Source organism: Schistocerca gregaria, chromosome 8 (genome assembly GCF_023897955.1).
Source record: "Schistocerca gregaria isolate iqSchGreg1 chromosome 8, iqSchGreg1.2, whole genome shotgun sequence".
Taxonomy (NCBI): domain Eukaryota; kingdom Metazoa; phylum Arthropoda; class Insecta; order Orthoptera; family Acrididae; genus Schistocerca; species Schistocerca gregaria.
The window spans coordinates 255,032,842-255,054,853 of NC_064927.1; the positions used below are offsets into that span (position 1 = coordinate 255,032,842).

Genomic DNA, 22,012 nt, shown 5'->3' on the forward strand with positions numbered 1-22,012 from the left:
CTGTTTGTTATGGTAACTCATAATATCTTCTTCCCGTTTCTGTCTTAAAATTCCCATTTTCTTCAAGTCCTGGCACTTGTGTCATCATGTTCTAACGTTCTTTGCAACAGAAAATAATATCTTCTTGTTTCTGTAATCTATTGATGATATATATGAACTTTAGTGTCAGTTTACTCGTTGACTGCCAATGTACTATAACTGCTACGCAGAACAAAATTCTCTTCTTAGACATATAAATATCTTCGTCATCTCACTCGTATCTCAAGCTTTAGACATAATTATGCCCTAAAGAGCACAGAATAGTACATAAAGTATCTTTGTTCTTCTCGACCCATACACGGCGACTCTGTGGACCATACACCAAGTACTGGTCTAGCGTCATTCAGCCACCAGCTCCATCTTTATCTCGTAACTGTTTTTTTTTTTTTTTGCCTGCACATACAAATAAGTGATGTGCAGTAGGGCGTATTCGTCTCTCCCACTCACCTCTAAAATATTGGCTGTTTGAAATGATGGAAGTTCAAGTGGTTGTAGAATTTACTCCAAAATTATCGAAGCACTACAATGCGTTTTGTATTTTACATAGATGACACAGTAAACCTGTTCTGAGAGAATGTTCCATATCCACAACTTCACGTGCTCTGCACCAAATTTCCTGACATTTTTTCTTTTGGTGTAGGAAAAGCAAAGACATTCAAAGCTCACATTTCACTGAAACCTACGGTAAGGCATCACATTTCTTGCCCTCAGCTAGAACCACTGCCACTCCAGTACCAAGTCAGGGATGAATTAGATAATTTGCAAGAATTGGAAGTGATACAACCTGTTTCTTAGAGTCAGTGGCCTACTCCCCTAATTGTTGTTGAGAAACCATCTAGCAAATTCAGTCTGTGTTAAGACTTCAAGGTCATGGAAAATGCTCAAGCTAATGTGGACATATATCACATGCCCAAGCCCATGAAACTATATGTAGATTTTGCAGGTGGACGTGTATCCTCCAGAATAAACCTCACCAAGGCATACTTACAGCTCCTTTAGAAGAATGTTGAAAGAAGATACTGGTGATTAACACACCACATGCTTAATGGGGATATAAGTGGTTGGGCTGTGGGGTCAACAGTACCCCAGCAATTCTTCAGAAGTTTCTGGAAGAGCCGCTTCACAACCTGCCAGTATGCATGAATTATATGGATGATATTGCCATTGTGGAATATCCCAACAATCAGCATTTAGTGAACCTGCAGTCATTCTTATTAGTTTTACAGGAGGCAGCGTAAAAATGCAGCCTTGGCAGATTTGAAATTTTTCAGCTTTCAGTGCAGTATTTAGCTCATGTACTTTCTCATGAAGGTATATTACTAATACAGAAACATGTCTAAGTGATAGCATCTGTGCCTCAGCTGGTGAATCTTGAGTAGCTCAAGGTCTTTCTGGGAAACATTACATATTACCGAAAATCCATTCCAGTGGCATTTTGGATAGCTCATCCATTACATCACTTGTGTTGTAAGAGTGTGGTCTCCACTTGGTTGACCACATCTGAAATGTCTCTGTATGCCCATCTTTTTAGAGATGGTTGCAGGACTAACCTGTTTGTTACAGGATGTAAAATTAAAACCCTACAGCTGTCAAATTTCCAACCTTATTTAATTTGAAGTCCAGTTTCAGCATTTTACTATGTACAATTTTACAATGTGTAGGAAGAATCTACCTCACTTGTGGTCAAAACAAGGGCCAGCAATACTGGTATCAGTAGATACTTACTGTAGTGATCTGATCATTGTAGCAAATATCTACTAATACCAATATTGCTGTCCCCTGGTTTGTTCACAACTGAGGTAGATTCTTCCTACATATCGATCAAGGGCCTGAAAATTGCATAGTACAGTGCTGAAACTTGTTGCCAAATAAAATACGGTTGGAAATTTGATTGGCGAAAGGTTTTAATGTGACTTCCTACATCTGAAATTGGCTTCTGGTATCTCAAACAGTGTCTACTCCCAGCATTGTGTTAGCAATGTCTCAGACCAAGGAGCAGACAGTGGTTGTGGCAGACACAACGGAGCATGGGGTGGAGGCTGTCCTCATTCACTGAGATGCTGATGAATCAGAGCACCCCATCGCTCATGCTTCAAAAACCCTCACCTCTGCACAGATGAAATACTCTCATAATGAGAAACAAGCACTGGCAGTTACATATACTTTGAAGAAATTTCATGTCTTTCTTTGTGGTACAGAGTTCACCTGGTAATGGACATTAAGCCATTGATCTTGTTCAACCCAACAGATCATCTCCCAGATCATACTACTCAACAGCTCCAGTGCTGGGCATTGTTCCTCTCAAGATATACATATGAATTCCATTTCAGAGGGATATCTCAGCATGCAAGTGCAGAAGCTTTTTCCCACCTATCCCTCAGGCTAGACTACAGGTTCAATCAAGAGGAAATTCTTTGCATATGCTTGCATGATGAGACACAACCAGCTGTGGACAATTTTTCCATTACGGGAGCCCACATCAGCACCATCACAGACGTGGGCACTGTTCTCGAACAGGTTCACACGTTCACCTTGATGGGGTGGCCAGAGTGATTGGCTAGCCAACAATCCACTCCTCTTCAGCAACACAATGGGCTGCCAGCACCATTTGCATCTAGTCAATGGCGTGATCTTTTTAACCACAGATCACACTATGTGAAGTGTTGTAATTCTGTTCGTCTTATGACAGCAGATCCTACAACTGATGCATCAGGGACCTTCCAAGACCAAGCTGCTCACTCAGCACCATGCTTCTTGTCCGGTGTTTGACAAACAAATAGAGAGCCTCTTCCATCAACGCACCAAATCTGCAGAACAATAGGTGGCCACATGTCAGTTTTTAACACCTCGGCCACCACCAACCAAACCTTTGGAATGGGAGCATCTCAGTTTAGTAGGTCTGTTGTTGAATATTGCATGGCTCATCATCATTGGCACTTTTACCAGGTTCCCATACACTGTTAAATGCTGTACAAGCATGGCGAAATATCTACATCTACATATACATCTACATCCATTTCCGCAAGCCACCTGACGGTGTGTGGCGGAGGGTACCCTGAGTACCTCTATCGGTTCTCCCTTCTATTCCAGTCTTGTATTGTTCGTGGAAAGAATGATTGTTGGTATGCTTCTGTGTGGGCTCTAATCTCTCTGATTTTATCCTCATAGTCTCTTTGCGAGGTATACGTAGGAGGGAGCAAGATACTGCTTGACTCCTCAGTGAATGTATGTTCTCAAAACTTTAACAAAAGCCTGTACCAAGCTACTGAGCGTCTCTCCTGCAGAGTCTTCCACTGGAGTTTATCTACCATCTCCGTAACACTTTCGCAATTACTAATCGGTCCTGTAACGAAGGGCACTGCTCTCCATTGGATCTTCTCTATCTCTTCTATCAACCCTATCTGGTACGGATCCCACACTGCTGAGCAGTATTCAAGCACTGGGTGAACAAGCGAACTGTAACCTAATTCCTTTGTCTTCGGATTGCATTTCCTTAGGATTCTTCCAATGAACCCCAGTCTGGCATCTGCTTTACTGACGATCAGCTTTATATGATCATTCCATTTTAAATCACTCCTAATGCATACTCCCAGATAATTTATGGAATTAACTGCTTCCAGTTGCTGACCTGCTATTTTGTAGCTAAATGATAAGGGATTGGTCTTTCTATGTATTCACAGCACATTACACTTGTGTACATTGAGATTCAATTGCCATTCCCTGCACCATGCGCCAATTCGCTGCAGATCCTCCTGCATTTCAGTACAATTTTCCACTGTTACAACCTATCAATACACCACAGCATCATCTGCAAAAAGCCTCTGTGAACTTCCGATGTCATCAACAAGGTCATTTATGTGTATTGTGAACAGCAGCGGTCCTATGACACTCCCCTGCAGCACACCTGAAATCACTCTTACTTCGGAACACTTCTCTCTATTGAGAATGAAATGCTGCGTTCTGTTGTCTAGGAACTCCTAAATTCAATCACACAATTGGTCTGATAGTCCATATGCTCTTACTTTGTTCATTAAACGACTGTGGGGAACTGTATCGAACGCCTTGCGGAAGTCAAGAAACACAGCATCTACCTATGAACCAGTGTCTATGGCCTTCTGAGTCTCATGGACGAATAGTACGAGCTGGGTTTCACACGACCGTCTTTTTCGAAATCCATGCTGATTCCTACAGAGTAGATTTCTGGTCTCCAGAAAAGTCATTATACTCGAACATAATACGTGTTCCAAAATTCTACAACTGATCGACATTAGAGATATAGGTCTATAGTTCTGCACATCTGTTTGACGTCCTTCTTGAAAACGGGGATGACCTGTGCCCTTTTCCAATCCTTTGGAATGCTATGCTCTTCTAGAGACGTACGATACACCGCTGCAAGAAGGGGGCCAAGTTCCTTCGTGTACTCTGTGTAAAATCGAACTGGTATCCCATCAGGTCCAGCAGCCTTTCCTCTTTTGAGCGATTTTAATTGTTTCTCTATCCCTCTGTCATCTATTTCGATATCTACCATTTTGTCATCTGTGCGACAATCTAGAGAAGGAACTACAGTGCAGTCTTCCTCTGTGAAACAACTTTGGAAAAAGACATGTAGTATTTCGGCCTTTAGTCTTTCATCCTCTGTTTCAGTACCATTTTGGTCACAGAGTGTCTGGACATTTTGCTTTGATCCACCTACCACTTTGAAATAAGACCAAAATTTCTTTGGATTTTCTGCCAGTACATAGAACTTTACTTTCGAATTCATTGAACGCCTCTCGCATAGCCCTCCTCACACTACATTTTGCTTTGTGTAATTTTTGTTTGTCTGCAAGGCTTTGGCTATGTTTATGTTTGCTGTGAAGTTCCCTTTGCTTCTGCAGCAGTTTTCTAACTCGGTTGTTGTACCACGGTGGCTCTTTTCCATCTCTTATGATCTTGCTTGGCAGATGCTCATCTAACGCATATTGTACGGTGGTTTTGAACTTTGTCCACTAATCCTCAACACTATCTGTACTTGAGACAAAACTTTCGTGTTGAGCTGTCAGGTACTCTGTAATCTGCTTTTTGTCACATTTGCTAAACAGAAAAATCTTCCTACCTTTTTTAATATTTATATTTATGGCTGAAATCATCGATGCAGTAACTGCTTTATGATCGCTGATTCCCTGTTCTGCGTTAACTGTTTCAGTACCCAGTAATGGTGGTGCTGTCAAAGCTTTTTTGCCATTGAGGGCCTTCTATAGATACTGGGTGGAGACCATTGAGAATTTCTGCATGAGGAAAAGAGTTAAGCGCATCTGTTGGTCTCCTTTTCATCCCCAATTAAATGAAGATGCAGAGAGATTTGTTCATACATTCAAATGGCAGATGAAGAAATCCATTTGAGGTGCTTTTATGCAAGGTGCCCTGGCATATTTTGTAGATCATTTTGGGCAACTCTGTTTGGTGAAAAAATTCCATTGATACTTTTACATAGATGTTAACCCTATTCTCTCCTGTCTGCTGTCCAGACCCAAACCCCACCCCCCCACCCCCCCACCCCCCAGTTCCTGCTCCACCCAATATGAAGTTCCGGCCTGGCACATGTGTTTGGGCCCAGGGTAGTTCCCAGCTGTCATTCATCAGAAACAGGGTCAGTGGGATTTTATGCTCGATACTGGAGACCAGATCATCACCTGACATCAGAAACATCTTCAATTACACAGTTGCATCCCACAGTCTTTTCTCCTCTGTCCTTCCAATACACTCCACTTTCCCATTCTTCAGCAGAAGAAGAGCTCAACCTTGAGTCCACTCTCCCACATCTACAATAGAGGGGGCAGAACTGATAGAAAGAGATATGGAGGAGAAGTTAGATGCAGAGTGGGCAGGAAGTGATGGACAGAGAGAGGGGTAAGGAGGAGATGGATAGAGATGGGGGAAGGAGAAGATGGACAGTGAGAGGGGTGAGGAAGAGATGAACGGTCAGAGGGGGTAGGAAGAGCTGGACAGACAGGTAGAGGAGGAGGAGATGGACAGATAGAAGAGTGAGTAGGAGATAGACAGAGAGAAGTGGTGGAGCAGGTGGACAGAGTGAGGATGTAGAAGGAGATGGGGGAGATGTAGACAGATAGAGGAAGTAGAGGTAGAAAGTGAACAGAGAAAGGCGGAAGGAGGAGTAGGTAGACAGAGCTCAGGCAGGTGGTAGTAGAGAGAGGGACAAAGAGGAGGTACACAGAGATATAGGGAGGAGGAGAAGGAGATATGGGAGACAGATAGCTGAAGGAGAGAGGCTTGGGGCGGATGTAAAACGAAGATGATATGAGCAACAAGCAGGTAGAAGAGGGAGTTAGATATTAGTTGGCAGAGGGAGGAGATGCATAGATGTTGGAAGGCATGTGGAAGTGAGAGAGGGAGTGGGAAGGTTAGTCTATAAGAGATAAGATGTGAAGAGCAGATGGGATAGGGACAGGATGTGAGGAGGCAGCTTGAAGAAGGAAGAAAGAAATAACTGGTCAGTGTGTGATATTGAGCTAGTATATTACACAAATGTATCCATGAATGCATATATGTATGTGTGTTCCACATATCCTAAACAACTGGATCAATTTCAGCCATACTTGGTGCACATGCCAAAGACTGTCTGGAAAGGAGCACACTGGGATACAACAAATGTGAATACTGTGCGTGTGTGGGTGGGGGAATCAGAGAATATAGAAACAGAAGGGGTGAGGAGAGGAGTAGATAGACAGATAGAGGTTGGTGGAGGAGATGGACAGAGGGAGGAGGAGGAGGAGGAGGAGGAGGAGGAGGAGATTAAAAGAGAAAGAAGTGGGACTGGCAGAGAAAGGCAGAGAAGCATTTGAGGGAAATGAGGGGAAGGAAACATGGACAGAGAGAGGGAGAGGAGGAGATAGATAGAGTGAGGGAGGAGGAGGAGGAGATAGACAGAGAGATTTGAAGGAGAAGATGGACTGAGAAAGGGGTAGGAATATATTTAAGATATACATGCATGGGAATATTGATAAAAGGCTAGTACATAGTTAAATTTGTACCATATTCTGGGGTATGGCGGAAGAAATAACCTAGTACACAGTATTGTCATACCTGGCAACAGCAATGGCTCTGATGTGCCTGAGTATCATGTTAAACAGAGTGTGGATAGTGACTGCAGGTACATCATTCCATGTTGCTTCAAGTCAATGCTGGACTTCCTCAGTCCCCCAAGTGCATGCATGAAAGTGAGAAATGTGAACAATAAAAAATGTTTTTCTGAAGATGTTAAATTCAGGCACATATAACACAGTTGTAGAATAAAAAGTCCATCAGAAACACTACTTTTATCTGCGTGCAAGTGCCATTGTTTTATTTAGAAAAGAATGAAAGTGGAAGCTGTCAAACAATATTAGTTCAATTAAAGACAATGGCGGTAACTGGTTTTTCAGCCCAAGTAAGGAAACCTACTCATTCTGCCCTTTACCATTTATGGACATCTAGAGAAAATGAACCAAGACAGGTTAACAAAGAAGGTCTACAATTTCATTCACAAGAGGAAAACAGATAAAGAAAATGGTTGACGAATCAAGGCAAAATATTAACTAAAATAATGAATAACCAAAATTATCATAATGTGAGGTAAAGATAGTGTTTGGCAGATGTAATCAATAGTTTTGGAAATCTTGACACATATCATTAGAAAGCTAGGAATCCATACTTTACAGTAACTTGTTTTAATTTACCTGAAACTAATTAACTTACCACATAAAGGTATTAACATTCAGATACAACCAATATTACATTTCCATTTTCAGCCATTATACCTGTTGAATTCCCAAGTTTACCCTTATACTTTGACCTTTCCAATTTTTTTGGACTGAATGACACCCTTCATTAATCATTTAAGCCACTAATTAAGAATTTGCATAAATTATCATCATTCCAAATATGACAACTGTACCTGTAAATGGGTAATTCTCAGTGCAAACGTACAAAACACTTCTGTAATTCTCTGTAAATGACTAACCAAATACTAATTATGTAAATCATATTGTTGCCTGAACATGTGGCTCATCCACTCTACTGAATTTCAAGCATACAGTTTTATAAAGTTTTATAAAAATATATTTTAGTTTTCAAAATCCTAAAATATTCACACACCAGTTCTTAAATAGCCCAACCCAGTCAACAGTCAGCTATTACCATGTTAACATCTATGTAGCAAGTCCCTGGCAAGCTGGGAGATGATTGGCATCACCTAGATAGTTCGTGCCTATCAGTAATAAAAATGGTGCGTAGAAAGTACTCAGCTAACATTTCAATGAAACTTTATATTCATTCGATGCATGTTCTGCAGTAAAGTGTATTAAAGTCTGTTAGCCGACATATCTCAAAATATTATCTACTGAACAATATGTGTCAGTGAAATATTATTGTGCACTTCTACATCTACATTTATTTCCATTCTTCACAAACCACTATACAGTGCGCAGTAGAGGGTAGGTCCCATTGTACTAGTTATTAGAGATTTTTCCTGTTCTGTTCCCATTTGGAGCTTTTTGCCTTTTGCATGCTGGGGAGCAATACACAGGGGATTGTACTACACTCATAGAGTTATCATTCTAAACACTTCCTGAAATTTTGAAAGTGGTCTTTCACATGATAATTTATGTCTGCCCTCAATAGTCCACCACTTTTATTATCATCCCTGTAAAACTCTCCTGCGAGTCAAGCAAACCTGTGACCATTTGTGCTGCCATTTTCTGTATACAGTTAATATGTTCTGTGAGTGCAGTCTGGTATGGGTCCCAACTTTTGAGCAGTAACCTAGGATGGATCGTAAAAGTGATTTGAAGCAATCTCCTCTGTAGACTGAAGTGCACAGTTTTACATTTCTGACCATTTAAAGCAAGTTCCTTATCTTTCCACCATTTGGAAATCATATCAATATCTGACTGAATGTTTGTGCAGTTTCTTTCAGACTATACTATGTTATAGGTAGCTGCATCATCTGTGAAAAGTCAGAGGTTGCAATTAATATTGTCTGCAAGGTCATTAATATACAACATGAATAACAAGGGTCCCAACACACTTCCCTGGGGCACACCCAAAGTTACTTCTACATCCAACAACGACTCTCTATCCAATGCAAGTCCTCAGTCCAACCATAAATTTCAGTTCATACCCCATATGATCACAATTTTGATGATAAGTATAGGTGTGGTATTGAGTCAAATGCTTTTTGGAACACAAGAAATACTGCATCCACTTGATTGCCTTGATCCATGGCTTTCATTATGTCATGCTAAAAAAAAGTGCGAGTTGGTTCTTGCATGATCAGTGATTTCAAAATCTGTACTGGTTGACATGGTGGAGGTCATTCTGTTTGAGATACCTCATTATTTTGAGTGCAGAAAATGTTCTAAGATTATACAACAAATGAATGTCAAGGATGTTGGATGGTAATTCTGTGGATCAGTTCTGCTATGCTTCTTGTGTATGTGTGCAGCCTGTGCTTGCTTCCAATTACTGGGCACAGTTTCTTGTTAGAGATATCTACAATAGATTATAGTTAGAAGATGGGCTAACTCAGCCACAAATTCAGTATGAATTTGACAGGGATTCCATCGGGCCCTGGAACTTTGTTCAGTATTAATAATTCAGCTGTTTCTCAACACCACTGACACTAATATCTATTTTACTCATCTTTTCAGTGTTACAAAAAAATAAATTTAGACAATATTCATAGGTTTTCCTTTATAAGGAACATTTGTAAATTGAGTTAAGCATTTCTGCTTTTGTTTTCCTATCCACAATTTCAGTTGCTGCCTCATCTGTTAGTGCTGGGACACTGTTTTTGGTACCACTTAACAGCCTTTACATATGATCATAATTTCTTTTGGTTTTGTGAATTATCATTTGACAGCATTCTGCTATAGTAATCACTGAAGGATTCATGCCTAGCTCCCTTGACAGCCAAACATGTTTCATTCAACATCTCTCGATCTCTGCTCTATGCTTTGTTTTGTTCCTGTTACACAGTAGCCTCTGTTTCTTTGCAGTGAGTGTATTTTAAAGAGGGTCCCTCCTGTGATGAGCTGTCTTACATATATATCCAGTGCATGGTCAACTAATCTTTCAAACTTGCTCCATAGTTCTCTACATGCCCCTGTCAATTTTCTCCTTCAGATATGACATTACTGCTTCTTTCTCTAGTTTGGTGAACATGTAGATCTTTCTATGTGTTTTAGTTACCCTTTCTAGTTTGTTATTCATTATCACTATAACTGTCTCTTGGTCACTGATACCAGTTTCCATGTGGACGTCGTCAAAGTCATCAAGTCTGTTTGTTTGCCATTAGATCCAATACACACTCCTGGAAATTGAAATAAGAACACCATGAATTCATTGTCCCAGGAAGGGGAAACTTTATTGACACATTCCTGGGGTCAGATACATCACATGATCACACTGACAGAACCACAGGCACATAGACACAGGCAACAGAGCATGCACAATGTCGGCACTAGTACAGTGTATATCCACCTTTCGCAGCAATGCAGGCTGCTATTCTCCCATGGAGACGATCATAGAGATGCTGGATGTAGTCCTGTGGAACGGCTTGCCATGCCATTTCCACCTGGCGCCTCAGTTGGACCAGCGTTCGTGCTGGACGTGCAGACCGTGTGAGACGACGCTTCATCCAGTCCCAAACATGCTCAATGGAGGACAGATCCGGAGATCTTGCTGGCCAGGGTAGTTGACTTACACCTTCTAGAGCACGTTGGGTGGCACAGGATACATGCGGACGTGCATTGTCCTGTTGGAACAGCATGTTCCCTTGCTGGTCTAGGAATGGTAGGCGTTGGGTTCGATAACGGTTTGGATGTACCGTGCACTATTCAGTGTCCCCTCGACGATCACCAGAGGTGTACGGCCAGTGTAGGAGATCGCTCCCCACACCATGATGCCGGGTGTTGGCCCTGTGTGCCTCGGTCGTATGCAGTCCTGATTGTGGCGTTCACCTGCACGGCGCCAAACACGCATACGACCATCATTGGCACCATTGCAGAAGCGACTCTCATCGCTGAAGACGACACGTCTCCATTCGTCCCTCCATTCACGCCTGTCGCGACACCACTGGAGGCGGGCTGCACGATGTTGGGGCGTGAGCGGAAGACGGCCTAACGGTGTGCGGGATCGTAGCCCAGCTTCATGGAGATGGTTGCGAATAGTCCTCGCCGATACCCCAGGAGCAACAGTGTCCCTAATTTGCTGGGAAGTGGCGGTGCGGTCCCCTACGGCACTGCGTAGGATCCTACGGTCTTGGCGTGCATCCGTGCGTCGTTGCGGTCCGGTCCCAGGTCGACGGGCACGTGCACCTTCCGCCGACCACTGGCGGCAACATCGATGTACTGTGGAGACCTCACTCCCCACGTGTCGAGCAATTCGGCGGTACGTCCACCCGGCCTCCCGCATGCCCACTATACGCCCTCGCTCAAAGTCCGTCAACTGCACATACGGTTCACGTCCACGCTGTCGCGGCATGCTACCAGTGTTAAAGACTGCGATGGAGCTCCGTATGCCACGGCAAACTGGCTGACACTGACGGCGGCGGTGCACAAATGCTGCGCAGCTAGCGCCATTCGACGGCCAACACCGCGATTCCTGGTGTGTCCGCTGTGCCGTGCGTGTGATCATTTCTTGTACAGGCCTCTCGCAGTGTCCGAAGCAAGTATGGTGGATCTGACACACCGGTGTCAATGTGTTCTTTTTTCCATTTCCAGGAGTGTACTTCCATCATGAGTGTGGTGCCAGTTATATGTTCTAAACAGTTTTCAGAGAAGACATTGTGTAATGTTTCAGAAGCTGTGAAAGTTGTAATTATTTCCAGCTGATTGTTTGATGGTTAAAGTCACTTCTGATGATTACAGTTTGATTAGGGAGCTTTCATACAGGCAAACAGAAGTTTTCTCTAAAGTTTTTGATTACATTGGGGAGTGAATCTGGTGGTGTATAGAAGGATCCAGTTATAATTTCATGTCCACCCTTGATGATACTCAGTCTTGCACCAACAGTCTTGCATGAAGCTTCAATTTCTATCTCAGAATTGAGTTTCTCAACTACTGCAACAAATATAGAGCATCTTCAGTGGCCTGTAATACATATTTCTTTTTATACATACAATAAATGTATTATGTGGTAAATACAATATGTTGCTGCATTACATTATGTTGTGTTTGCTTTTGATTTTTAGGTTAGAATTAACTTTCCTAGCACACATATCATAATGTGAAATTATCGTTCACTGTTACTTATGATTTCCAGCACTGTTAGCTCATGCATGTGGTCCTGGATATGTTTCCCTGCCCCAGCTGGCCAATATCTGGCGTTCTTTCTCCCACATTTGTCACATCACATACATCACTTGAACTTTTCATTTTGTGATCAACATATGTTTGTTTCTGATATGGATTGTTGCCAACTGTTGTGTGTTTATCTGTCATCTTTTGCCTTCTTTTGTATGTGAGATTTTATAGTACTCATTTGTTTTACATGTGTTTGTGTGTGTGTGTGTGTGTGTGTGTGTGTGTGTGTGTGTGTGTGTGTGTTTGCATATTTGTTTCATTCTTTCTTGAGAGTGAGATTCTACATTTGCTGAACACTTGATAAAACATGGACACAAACCATCCAACATGGAATGTGACATGACAGTTATCAAAGTGAATAATCACAACAAAAAGCTCCTGACTTTGCAAGAAAACTCCCTTACCCCTTCTCTCTCTCTCTCTCTCTCTCTCTCTCTCTCTCTCTCTTACACAGACACACACAAACACACAGATATTTTGTTCTATTATTTATGTCATGAATGTTATTGTTTTCACTTTTCTTAAGGTGTGTTTTAATTTTTTGGTTTAGTTTTGTACTGTATGGGTGTTGTAACCATTGTCTTTGTCTATGGTTTGTATTATTTGTAATCCTTTTTCATAGTTTTCTCTGCTGAGTGGGATTTTATTTAGTCTGTGTAACATGTGTCATAGGGCCACTAATTTTTTATTTAATTTTTTAACCAAGTCTTTTCTGCAAATGATTTCATTCTTTGTTCTACGAAAGAGTTGTTTCTGACCTTTACATCAATATAACTCAGAATTAGATTATTTATTTTGCACGTATAATTGAATTTAATGTGTTGGATGGTCATGTGGAGTCTGAGATGGTTATTCTTGAAACGGTTGTATAACTTGCCAGGAAATGCCTAAGATTGTCGTATTATGGTCATGTTTTCTGTTTTCCATCTTTCCTTAGTTCTTTAAATTCGTGGAGGTATGTTCTGTCTATGCAACTAATTAAAGGCAGTTTGTTTATTACCATAGTCACAAAATCTGAGAAAGAGAACAGCACAGTACTGATCAATAAAGAACAATATGTAGAAATAACTAAAGATTTCATCTCCTATAACAATATCGCAAAACTGAAATCTAATCACACAGCAGATTTCCAAGCACATATAAAAAACAAGTTCAAAGACACACACACACACACACACACATACAAAAAAAATCACACAGAAGAACCCAAAAGTGCCAACACTCAGAAGTCAATCCCAGGTCCATAAACTCCACATTCCATTGAGGCCTGTTATTAATTTCATGAATGCACCATCATAACAAATGGCAAAACATATGAATAAAATTATACTTCAACATTATGAAATGAAAGACAGCAAAACAGTGAAAAAGACAAACGAACTCATGACACAAGTAAAAGACTTATGCATCCCATGAACTGCATCACTCATCTCTTTCTACAAAGAGAACATGTGCAGCTCAATATTCAGTGCAGACGCAATAAAACTAATGAAGAAAACTTATTGACATACAACATACTACATGCAGACAATATTAACGAAATAACTAAAACCCTCAAAACAATCATATCCAAAAATTACTTCCAATTTGAAGAAGAATTTTACTTACAAGAAAATGGGCTCCAATGGGATCACCAATTTCAAGAACAATTGCAAATATATTCATCAACCACATAGCAAACATAATATTTGATACAGACATCACACAGAAAGGATACAAAATTGTTTTCTGGTACAGATATGTGGATGACATAATCAGTATGCTTGATGAACCAACAGAGAAAATTAATAAACTTCAATATATAAATGACATACATAAAAATATTCAATTTACCATGGAAAAAGAATCAGAAAAGCATGTACATTTATTTGATATAACAATAAAGTGAGACAACAATAAACACATATTTTACATCTTCAGAAAGCCAATAGCCACAGATATAATTATACAAGCTTCATCCAATCACTCATAAAATGAAAAATCAGCAGCCATACGACAGATGTTACACAGACTAAATTATGTCCCACTCAACAGAGAAAACCATGAAAAAGGATTACAAACAATACAATTCATAGCTACAAACTATGGTTACAACACACATATAGTACAAAAATGTGACCAAAAACTTAAAACACAACTAAAGAAAAGTGAAAACAAGCAGAGAACACCAACATCAAAGAACCGCACAGACATTACGGCATACACAGGAACACAAAACAGTAACACTCATGACATAAATAAGAGAGAAATGGTACGCTCTTACATAAAAATACAAAACAACACACAAGATAGCAAATATACTATAGAAACATGGATTACACATAGCTTACAGAACAAGAAACATACTCCAATCACATTTACAAACAACAAATAAATACCAGCTACAGGGCCATGAATGTAAATCACTATATCTGGGGATGACAAGTAGGAACTCCAAAATTAAATATAAAAAACATATAAGAAGTTGTAAATATGAACTTAGCCAATCTACTTTCACCAATCACTTGATAAATATGGGCACAAGCCATCCAACACCGAATGTGACATGACAGTTATAAGAGTGAATAATCACAACGAAAAGCTCCTAACATTGCAAGAAAACTTTCACATAGCAACATCGATTGCAATGGAAAAGAAGGTACTCAGTGACCAAATCCATATAGGAATAACTCTCTGATCATGCGAGCCACAAAAACATTAAGAAATCAAAATGTAACCAGGATAAATAATTAATTAATCTCCCACCTCACTTCTCCCCCCCCCCCCCCCCCCTCTCTCTCTCTCTCTCTCTCTCTCTCTCTCTCTCTCTCTCTCTCTCTCTCTCTCTCACACACACACACACACACACACACACACACACACACACACACACACACACACACACAAAATCCCACTCTCAAGAAAGAATGACATATTTACAAACAGCAAAATACACACACAAAACAAATGAAAAATACCAAACCACACACAAAACACAAACAAAAGATGACAGATAAACACACAATAACAGTTGGCAACACTACACACCAAAAACACACATATGTTTATCACAAAATGGAAAGTGTAAGACATATATCTGTGATGTGACAAACGTGGGTGAAAGAATGCCAGAAATCAGCCAGCTGCAGCATGGAAACTAATGAATACATCTTCAGGACCACACGCATGAGTTAATAGTGCTGGAAATTGTAAGTAACATCAAACGATAATTTCTCATTATGAAATGTGTGCAGCAAAGGTAGATTCTAAACTAAAAAACAAGAACAGAACATTACATAATGTAACACAGCAACATCTTGTATCCACCACATAATAAGTTTATATTAAAAACAAAGATTCCATGACTTACCAAGCGGGAAAGCGCCAGTAGACAGGCACAATAAAATAACACACAAACACACACACACAAAATTTCGAGCTTTCGCAACCGGCGGCTGCTTCATCAGGAAAGAGGGAAGGAAAAGGAAAGATGAAAGGATGTGGGTTTTAAGGGAGAGGGTAAGGAGTTATTCCAATCCTGGGAGCGGAAAGACTTACCTTAGGGGGAAAAAAGGATAGGTATATACTCGCGCACACACACACATATCCATCCATACATACACAGACACAAGCAGACATATTTAAAGGCAAAGAGTTTGGGCAGCGATGTCAGTCGAGGCGGAAGTGTGGAGGCAAAGATGATGTTGAATGACAGGTGAGGTATGAGTGGCGGCAACTTGAAATTAGCAGAGATTGAGGCCTGGTGGATAACGAGAAGAGAGGATATATTGAAGGGCAAGTTCCCATCTCCAGAGTTCGGATAGGTTGGTGTTGGTGAGAAGTATCCAGATAACCCGGACGGTGTAACACTGTTCCAAGATGTGCTGGCCGTGCGACAAGGCATGTTTAGCCACAGGGTGATCCTCATTGCCAACAAACACTGTCTGCCTGTGTCCATTCATGCGAATGGACAGTTTGTTGCTGGTCATTCCCACATAGAAAGCGTCACAGTGTAAGCAGGTCAGTTGGTAAATCACGTGGGTGCTTTCACACGTAGCTCTGCCTTTGATCGTGTACACCTTCCGGGTTATAGGACTGGACTAGGTGGTGGTGGGAGGGTGCATAGGACAGGTTTTACACCGGGTGCGGTTACAAGGGTAGGAGTCAGAGGGTAGGGAAGGTGGTTTGGGGGTTTCATAGGGATGAACCAAGAGGTTACGAAGGTTGGGTGGATGGCAGAAAGACACTCTTGGTGGAGTGGGGAAGATTTCATGAAGGATGGACCTCATTTTGGGGCAGAATTTTAGGAAGTCGTATCCCTGCTGGAGAGCCACATTCAGAGTCTGATCCAGTCCCCGAAAGTATCCTGTCACAAGTGGGGCACTTTTGTGGTTCTTCTGTGGGAGGTTTTGGGTTTGAGGGGATGAGGAAGTGGCTCTGGTTATTTGCTTCTGTACCAGTCGGGAGGGTAGTTGCGGGATGCGAAAGCTGTTTTCAGGTTGTTGGTGTAATGGTTCAAGGATTCTGGACTGGAGCAGATTCGTTTGCCACGAAGACCTAGGCTGTAGGGAAGGGACCGTTTGATATGGAATGGTTGGCAGCTGACAAAATGGAGGTACTGTTGCTTGTTGGTGGGTTTGATGAGGATGGAAGTGTGAAGCTGGCCATTGGACAGATGGAGGTCAATGTCAAGGAAAGTGGCATGGGATTTGGAGTAGCACCAGGTGAATCTGATGGAACCAAAGGAGTTCAGGTTGGAGAGGAAATTCTGGAGTTCTTCTTCACTGTGAGTCCAGATCATGAAGATGTCATCAATAAATCTGTACCAAACTTTGGGTTGGCAGGCCTGGGTAACCAAAAAGGATACCTCTAAGCAACCAATGATAAGGTTGGCGTACGAGGGGGCCATTCTGGTACCCATGGCTGTTCCCTTTAATTGTTGGTATGTATGGCCTTCAAAAGTGAAGAAGTTGTGGGTCAGGATGAAGCTGGCTAAGGTGATGAGGAAAGACGTTTTAGGTAGGGTGCCAGGTGATCGGCGTGAAAGGAAGTGCTCCATTGCAGCGAGAGCCTGGACGTGCGGGATATTTGTGTATAGGGAAGTGTCATCAATGGTTACAAGGATGGTTTCCGGGGGTAACAACTGGGTAAGGATTCCAGGCGTTCGAGAAAGTGGTTGGTGTCTTTGATGAAGGATGGGAGACTGCATGTAATGGGTTGAAGGTGTTGATCTACGTAAGCAGAGATACATTCTGTGGGGGCTTGGTAACCAGCTACAATGTTGCGGCCAGGATGTTTGAGTTTGTGAATTTTAGGAAGTAGGTAGAAGGTAGGAGTGCGAGGTGTCGGTGGGGTCAGGAGTTTGATGGAGTCAGGTGAAAGTTTTTGTAGGGGGCCTAAGGTTCTGAGGATTCCTTGAAGCTCCGCCTTGACATCAGGAATGGGATTACTTCGGCAAACTTTGTATGTAGAGTTGTCGGAAAGCTGACGCAGTCCCTCAGCCACATACTCCCGACGATCAAGTACCACGGTCATGGAACCCTTGTCAGCCGGCAGAATGATGATGGATCTGTCAGCTTTCAGATCACGGAGAGCCTGGGCTTCAGCTGTGGTGATGTTGGGAGTAGGATTAAGATGTTTCAAGAAAGATTGAGAGGCAAGGCTGGAAGTGAGAAATTGCTGGAAGGTTTGGAGAGGATGATTTTGAGGAAGAGGAGGTGAGTCCTGCTGTGATGGTGTACGGAACTGTTCCAGGCAGGGTTCAATTTGGATAGTGTCTTGGGGAGTTTGATCATTAGGAGTGGGATCAGGATTATTTTTCTTCGTGGCAAAGTGATATTTCCAGGAGAGTCTATGAGTGTAGGAGAGTAAATCTTTGACAAGGGCAGTTTGGTTGAATCTGGGAGTGGGGCTGAAGGTGAGGCCTTTGGATAGGACAGAGGTTTCAGATTGGGAGGGAGGTTTGGAGGAAAGGTTAACTACTGAATTGGGTGGTTGTGGTTCCAGATTGTGTTGACTAGAATTTTGAGTTGTTGGGGGGAGTGGAGCTGGAAGTGGGAGATTGAGTAGATGGGAGAGACTGGGTCTGTGTGCAATGAGAGGCGGTTGAGGTTCGTTGGAATGGTTGTGGAGGGTGAGTGGGTTGCCTTTCCGGAGGTGGGAAACCAGGAGATTGGATAGTTTTTTGAGGTGGAGGGTGGCATGCTGTTCTAATTTGCGGTTGGCCTGTAGGAGGATGCTATGAACAGCCGGTGTGGATGTGGAAGAGGAAAGATTGAGGACTTTGATTTGGGATAGGAGTTGACGGGTGTGTTCATTGGCCGAGTCGATGTATAGGTGAATGATTAGGCGGGTGAGGGTTATGGATTCTGCAGTTTGGAACTGGTATAAGGACTGATGGAAAGAAGGATTGCAGCCAGAGATGGGAACTTTAAGTGTGAGGCCTTTGGGGGTAATGCCAAATGTCAGACAAGACTGAGTAAATAAAATATGGGAGCGTAATTTGGCTAGGGTGAAGGCATGTTTGCGGAGGGAATGTAAATAAAATTTAATGGGGTCGTTGTAGGTATGTTATGAGGTTGACATGGTATTAGAAGGTGGAAAGGGTAACATGAGGTTAAAGTGAAAATAAATGATATATATGTAGGGAGAGACAAAGGTGTGAAAAAAGTCGAAAAAGTGTTGGTTTGAGATGAGCTATGTTGATCCTGTGCTGAACTTAGGTTGGTGAACAACAATGGGTGCAAAGGTTAGCTAGTTGTGTTGTCTCCAAAACACGTTAAAGGGTGGGAAAATTCAGGAAAATATCGAAAAAAGAGCGTGTAAATGTGTTTAAAGGACTGGTTATGTACTGGCAGGTTATGAAAATGAGGGTAACAATTGTTTGACGAAGAAATAATAACGTTTAAACCTGTGAGAAGCTGCTAAAAAATATCGGTTATGTGGGAAAAACAGGAATGGAAATAAAACGAAAGTTGTTGGAAATACCTGAGATGGTTGTTTAATGGGTGAAAGGAACTGAAGCTGTGAAATAGTATTCACGAGTTTACACGAAATGTTTGTAAACTTGGAACAGTGGATTTTATAGCAGCGGTAATATTGAAAGCGTTAAACTTTTTACTTTATGGTTTGGAAGTAAATTCGTATTATTATAATTAGGCAGGATAAAATGTATGGTAGATAACGGAAAAAGGGAAGATGAATACAAACTGAAACTACTGGTACAAACAAAAAGAGAAAGTAAGATGATAGAAAATATTTCGAAATGCAACAGGGACAATAACAAAGGTAATTGTTGGGTTCAAATTAATTATGTAAATAAAATAGAAAGAAACTTCCACATGGGAATAATATATTGAAAACAAAGATTCCAAGACTTACCAAGCAGGAAAGCGCTGGTAGACAGGCACAATAAAATAACACACAAACACACACACACAAAATTTCGAGCTTTCGCAACCGGCGGCTGCTTCATCAGGAAAGAGGGAAGGAAAAGGAAAGATGAAAGGATGTGGGTTTTAAGGGAGAGGGTAAGGAGTCATTCCAATCCCGGGAGCGGAAAGACTTACCTTAGGAGGAAAAAAGGATAGGTATATACTCGCGCACACACACACATATCCATCCATACATACACAGACACAAGCAGACATATTTAAAGGCAAAGAGTTTGGGCAGCGATGTCAGTCGAGGCGGAAGTGTGGAGGCAAAGATGATGTTGAATGACAGGTGAGGTATGAGTGGCGGCAACTTGAAATTAGCAGAGATTGAGGCCTGGTGGATAACGAGAAGAGAGGATATATTGAAGGGCAAGTTCCCATCTCCAGAGTTCGGATAGGTTGGTGTTGGTGAGAAGTATCCAGATAACCCGGACAGTGTAACACTGTTCCAAGATGTGCTGGCCATGCGACAAGGCATGTTTAGCCACAGGGTGATCCTCATTGCCAACAAACACTGTCTGCCTGTGTCCATTCATGCGAATGGACAGTTTGTTGCTGGTCATTCCCACATAGAAAGCGTCACAGTGTAGGCAGGTCAATTGGTAAATCATGTGGGTGCTTTCACACTTGGCTCTGCCTTTGATCGTGTACACCTCCCGGGTTACAAGACTGGAGTAGGTCGTCGTGGTGGGAGGGTGCATGGGACAGGTTTTACACTGGGGGCGGTTACAAGGGTAGGAGCCAGAGGGTAGGGAAGGTGCTTTGGGGATTTCATAGGGATGAACCAAGAGGCTTCGCCCATCAACACTTTTACTTATCTTTTCCGCTTCTCTTACACTTGCCTCCTCTCTGCTCCCCCCCCCCCCCCCCCTCCCAATCCCATCCCCCCCCCCCCCCCCCAACCTCACCACCAGCACATCCTTGCCTCTTCTTGGTACTGAACCTAGCAGCCCTATCCTGTTGCACCACATATCTGCACTCTCGTGCAGGCAACCGAACATCTTCTCCAACCCCAACCCTGCCCTCCCTCCTCCTTCCCTCCCCATGCCTCATCCTTATCCCCACCACCCACTCCAGCAGATTGCTGTTCACAGCAGATGCAGTCACAGTAGAATACCAGCACCCGGAGACACTGGCCACATGTCTAAGTGTGAATGGATGTTTTCTATCTCAGAAGGAGGACTTTGTCTGAAAGCTTAATGTATTAGCAGCCTTTTTCATTATGGCTCTGTGTGATTAAGTGCCTCCTCTTTATGTTGAGTAGCAATCTGATCTTTCCATATCGTCGTTGATGAATACTATTTGAATTGACAATAAGTTAATGACGAGAAACCTTTGTTCATTTCATTATTGTTTTACGCTCTGAGAAATAAATAAAATATGAACTGAATAAAATATGTTTAGAAATATTGCTAGTATGTCTAGGTTTTGCTGCCATTATATTTAGCATATATTTGACATGTATTTTTGTATGACTCTTCGAAGTTGTAGTTGTATGAAGGTAATATTTTATGAAAGTGTAGTTCCTGTGTAATTCATTACTACTTTTTCTGAGTTCAAGTATGTGATAAACACTATTTACTTGTCAGTAATTTCGTAAATCGAGCATTTAATGGTAATGAAACACTCCAGTAATAGTGTTTATAGCACTTTCGTGAAATTTTCATTGAACAAACATCCTGAGATAGTCCACATTTTGAAATGATAAAGAATGACAGTGATCAAGAGGCCAGTATCACAATTTTGAGATGTTCATTGTGCTTGTAGATATATTCATCCACTCATTTGGGAGTAATACATAATGATGAAATAATGTGGTAATTTACAGGGTTTCCGGATCCGGTTTCAGCAAGTGTCACAGTCTTGTGGCGGTAACTATGTGTTAACAAGGGATATTAGGAATGTAACTATCAGCTCACCAAGATATCCACAAATACCAATCCCACATGTGGAGTGTATATACATATTCACGGCTCCAGCTGGAGAAGACCTGCAGATAGAGTATGCTGAACATTTTGACTTACGTGGATATAAACCGTAAGTACCATCTGTTTATGTTGTTATTTGTGCATCAGTTCAAGTAGTTAAATAATAATTTTCACAAAATAACTGTGTGCCCACGGGCAAAGGAAGTATAATTTGTTACTCTATTATACCTGAAATGAATTAACACAGTAAGTCAACTACTATATGACAGTATCTTTGAGTTAGATGATA

General features: G+C 41.7%; 1 protein-coding gene across 1 annotated transcript in view; it reads left to right on the forward strand.

Moving 5' to 3' along the window:
- The window catches only part of LOC126285431 (cubilin-like), a 1,398,426-nt gene that overhangs the window by 947,288 nt on the left and 429,126 nt on the right, over positions 1 to 22,012 (forward strand). The window contains exon 44 of the mRNA XM_049984811.1: positions 21,624 to 21,832. Coding sequence (XP_049840768.1) covers positions 21,624 to 21,832 — 209 coding nt within the window. The remainder of the gene's footprint in view (positions 1 to 21,623; positions 21,833 to 22,012) is intronic.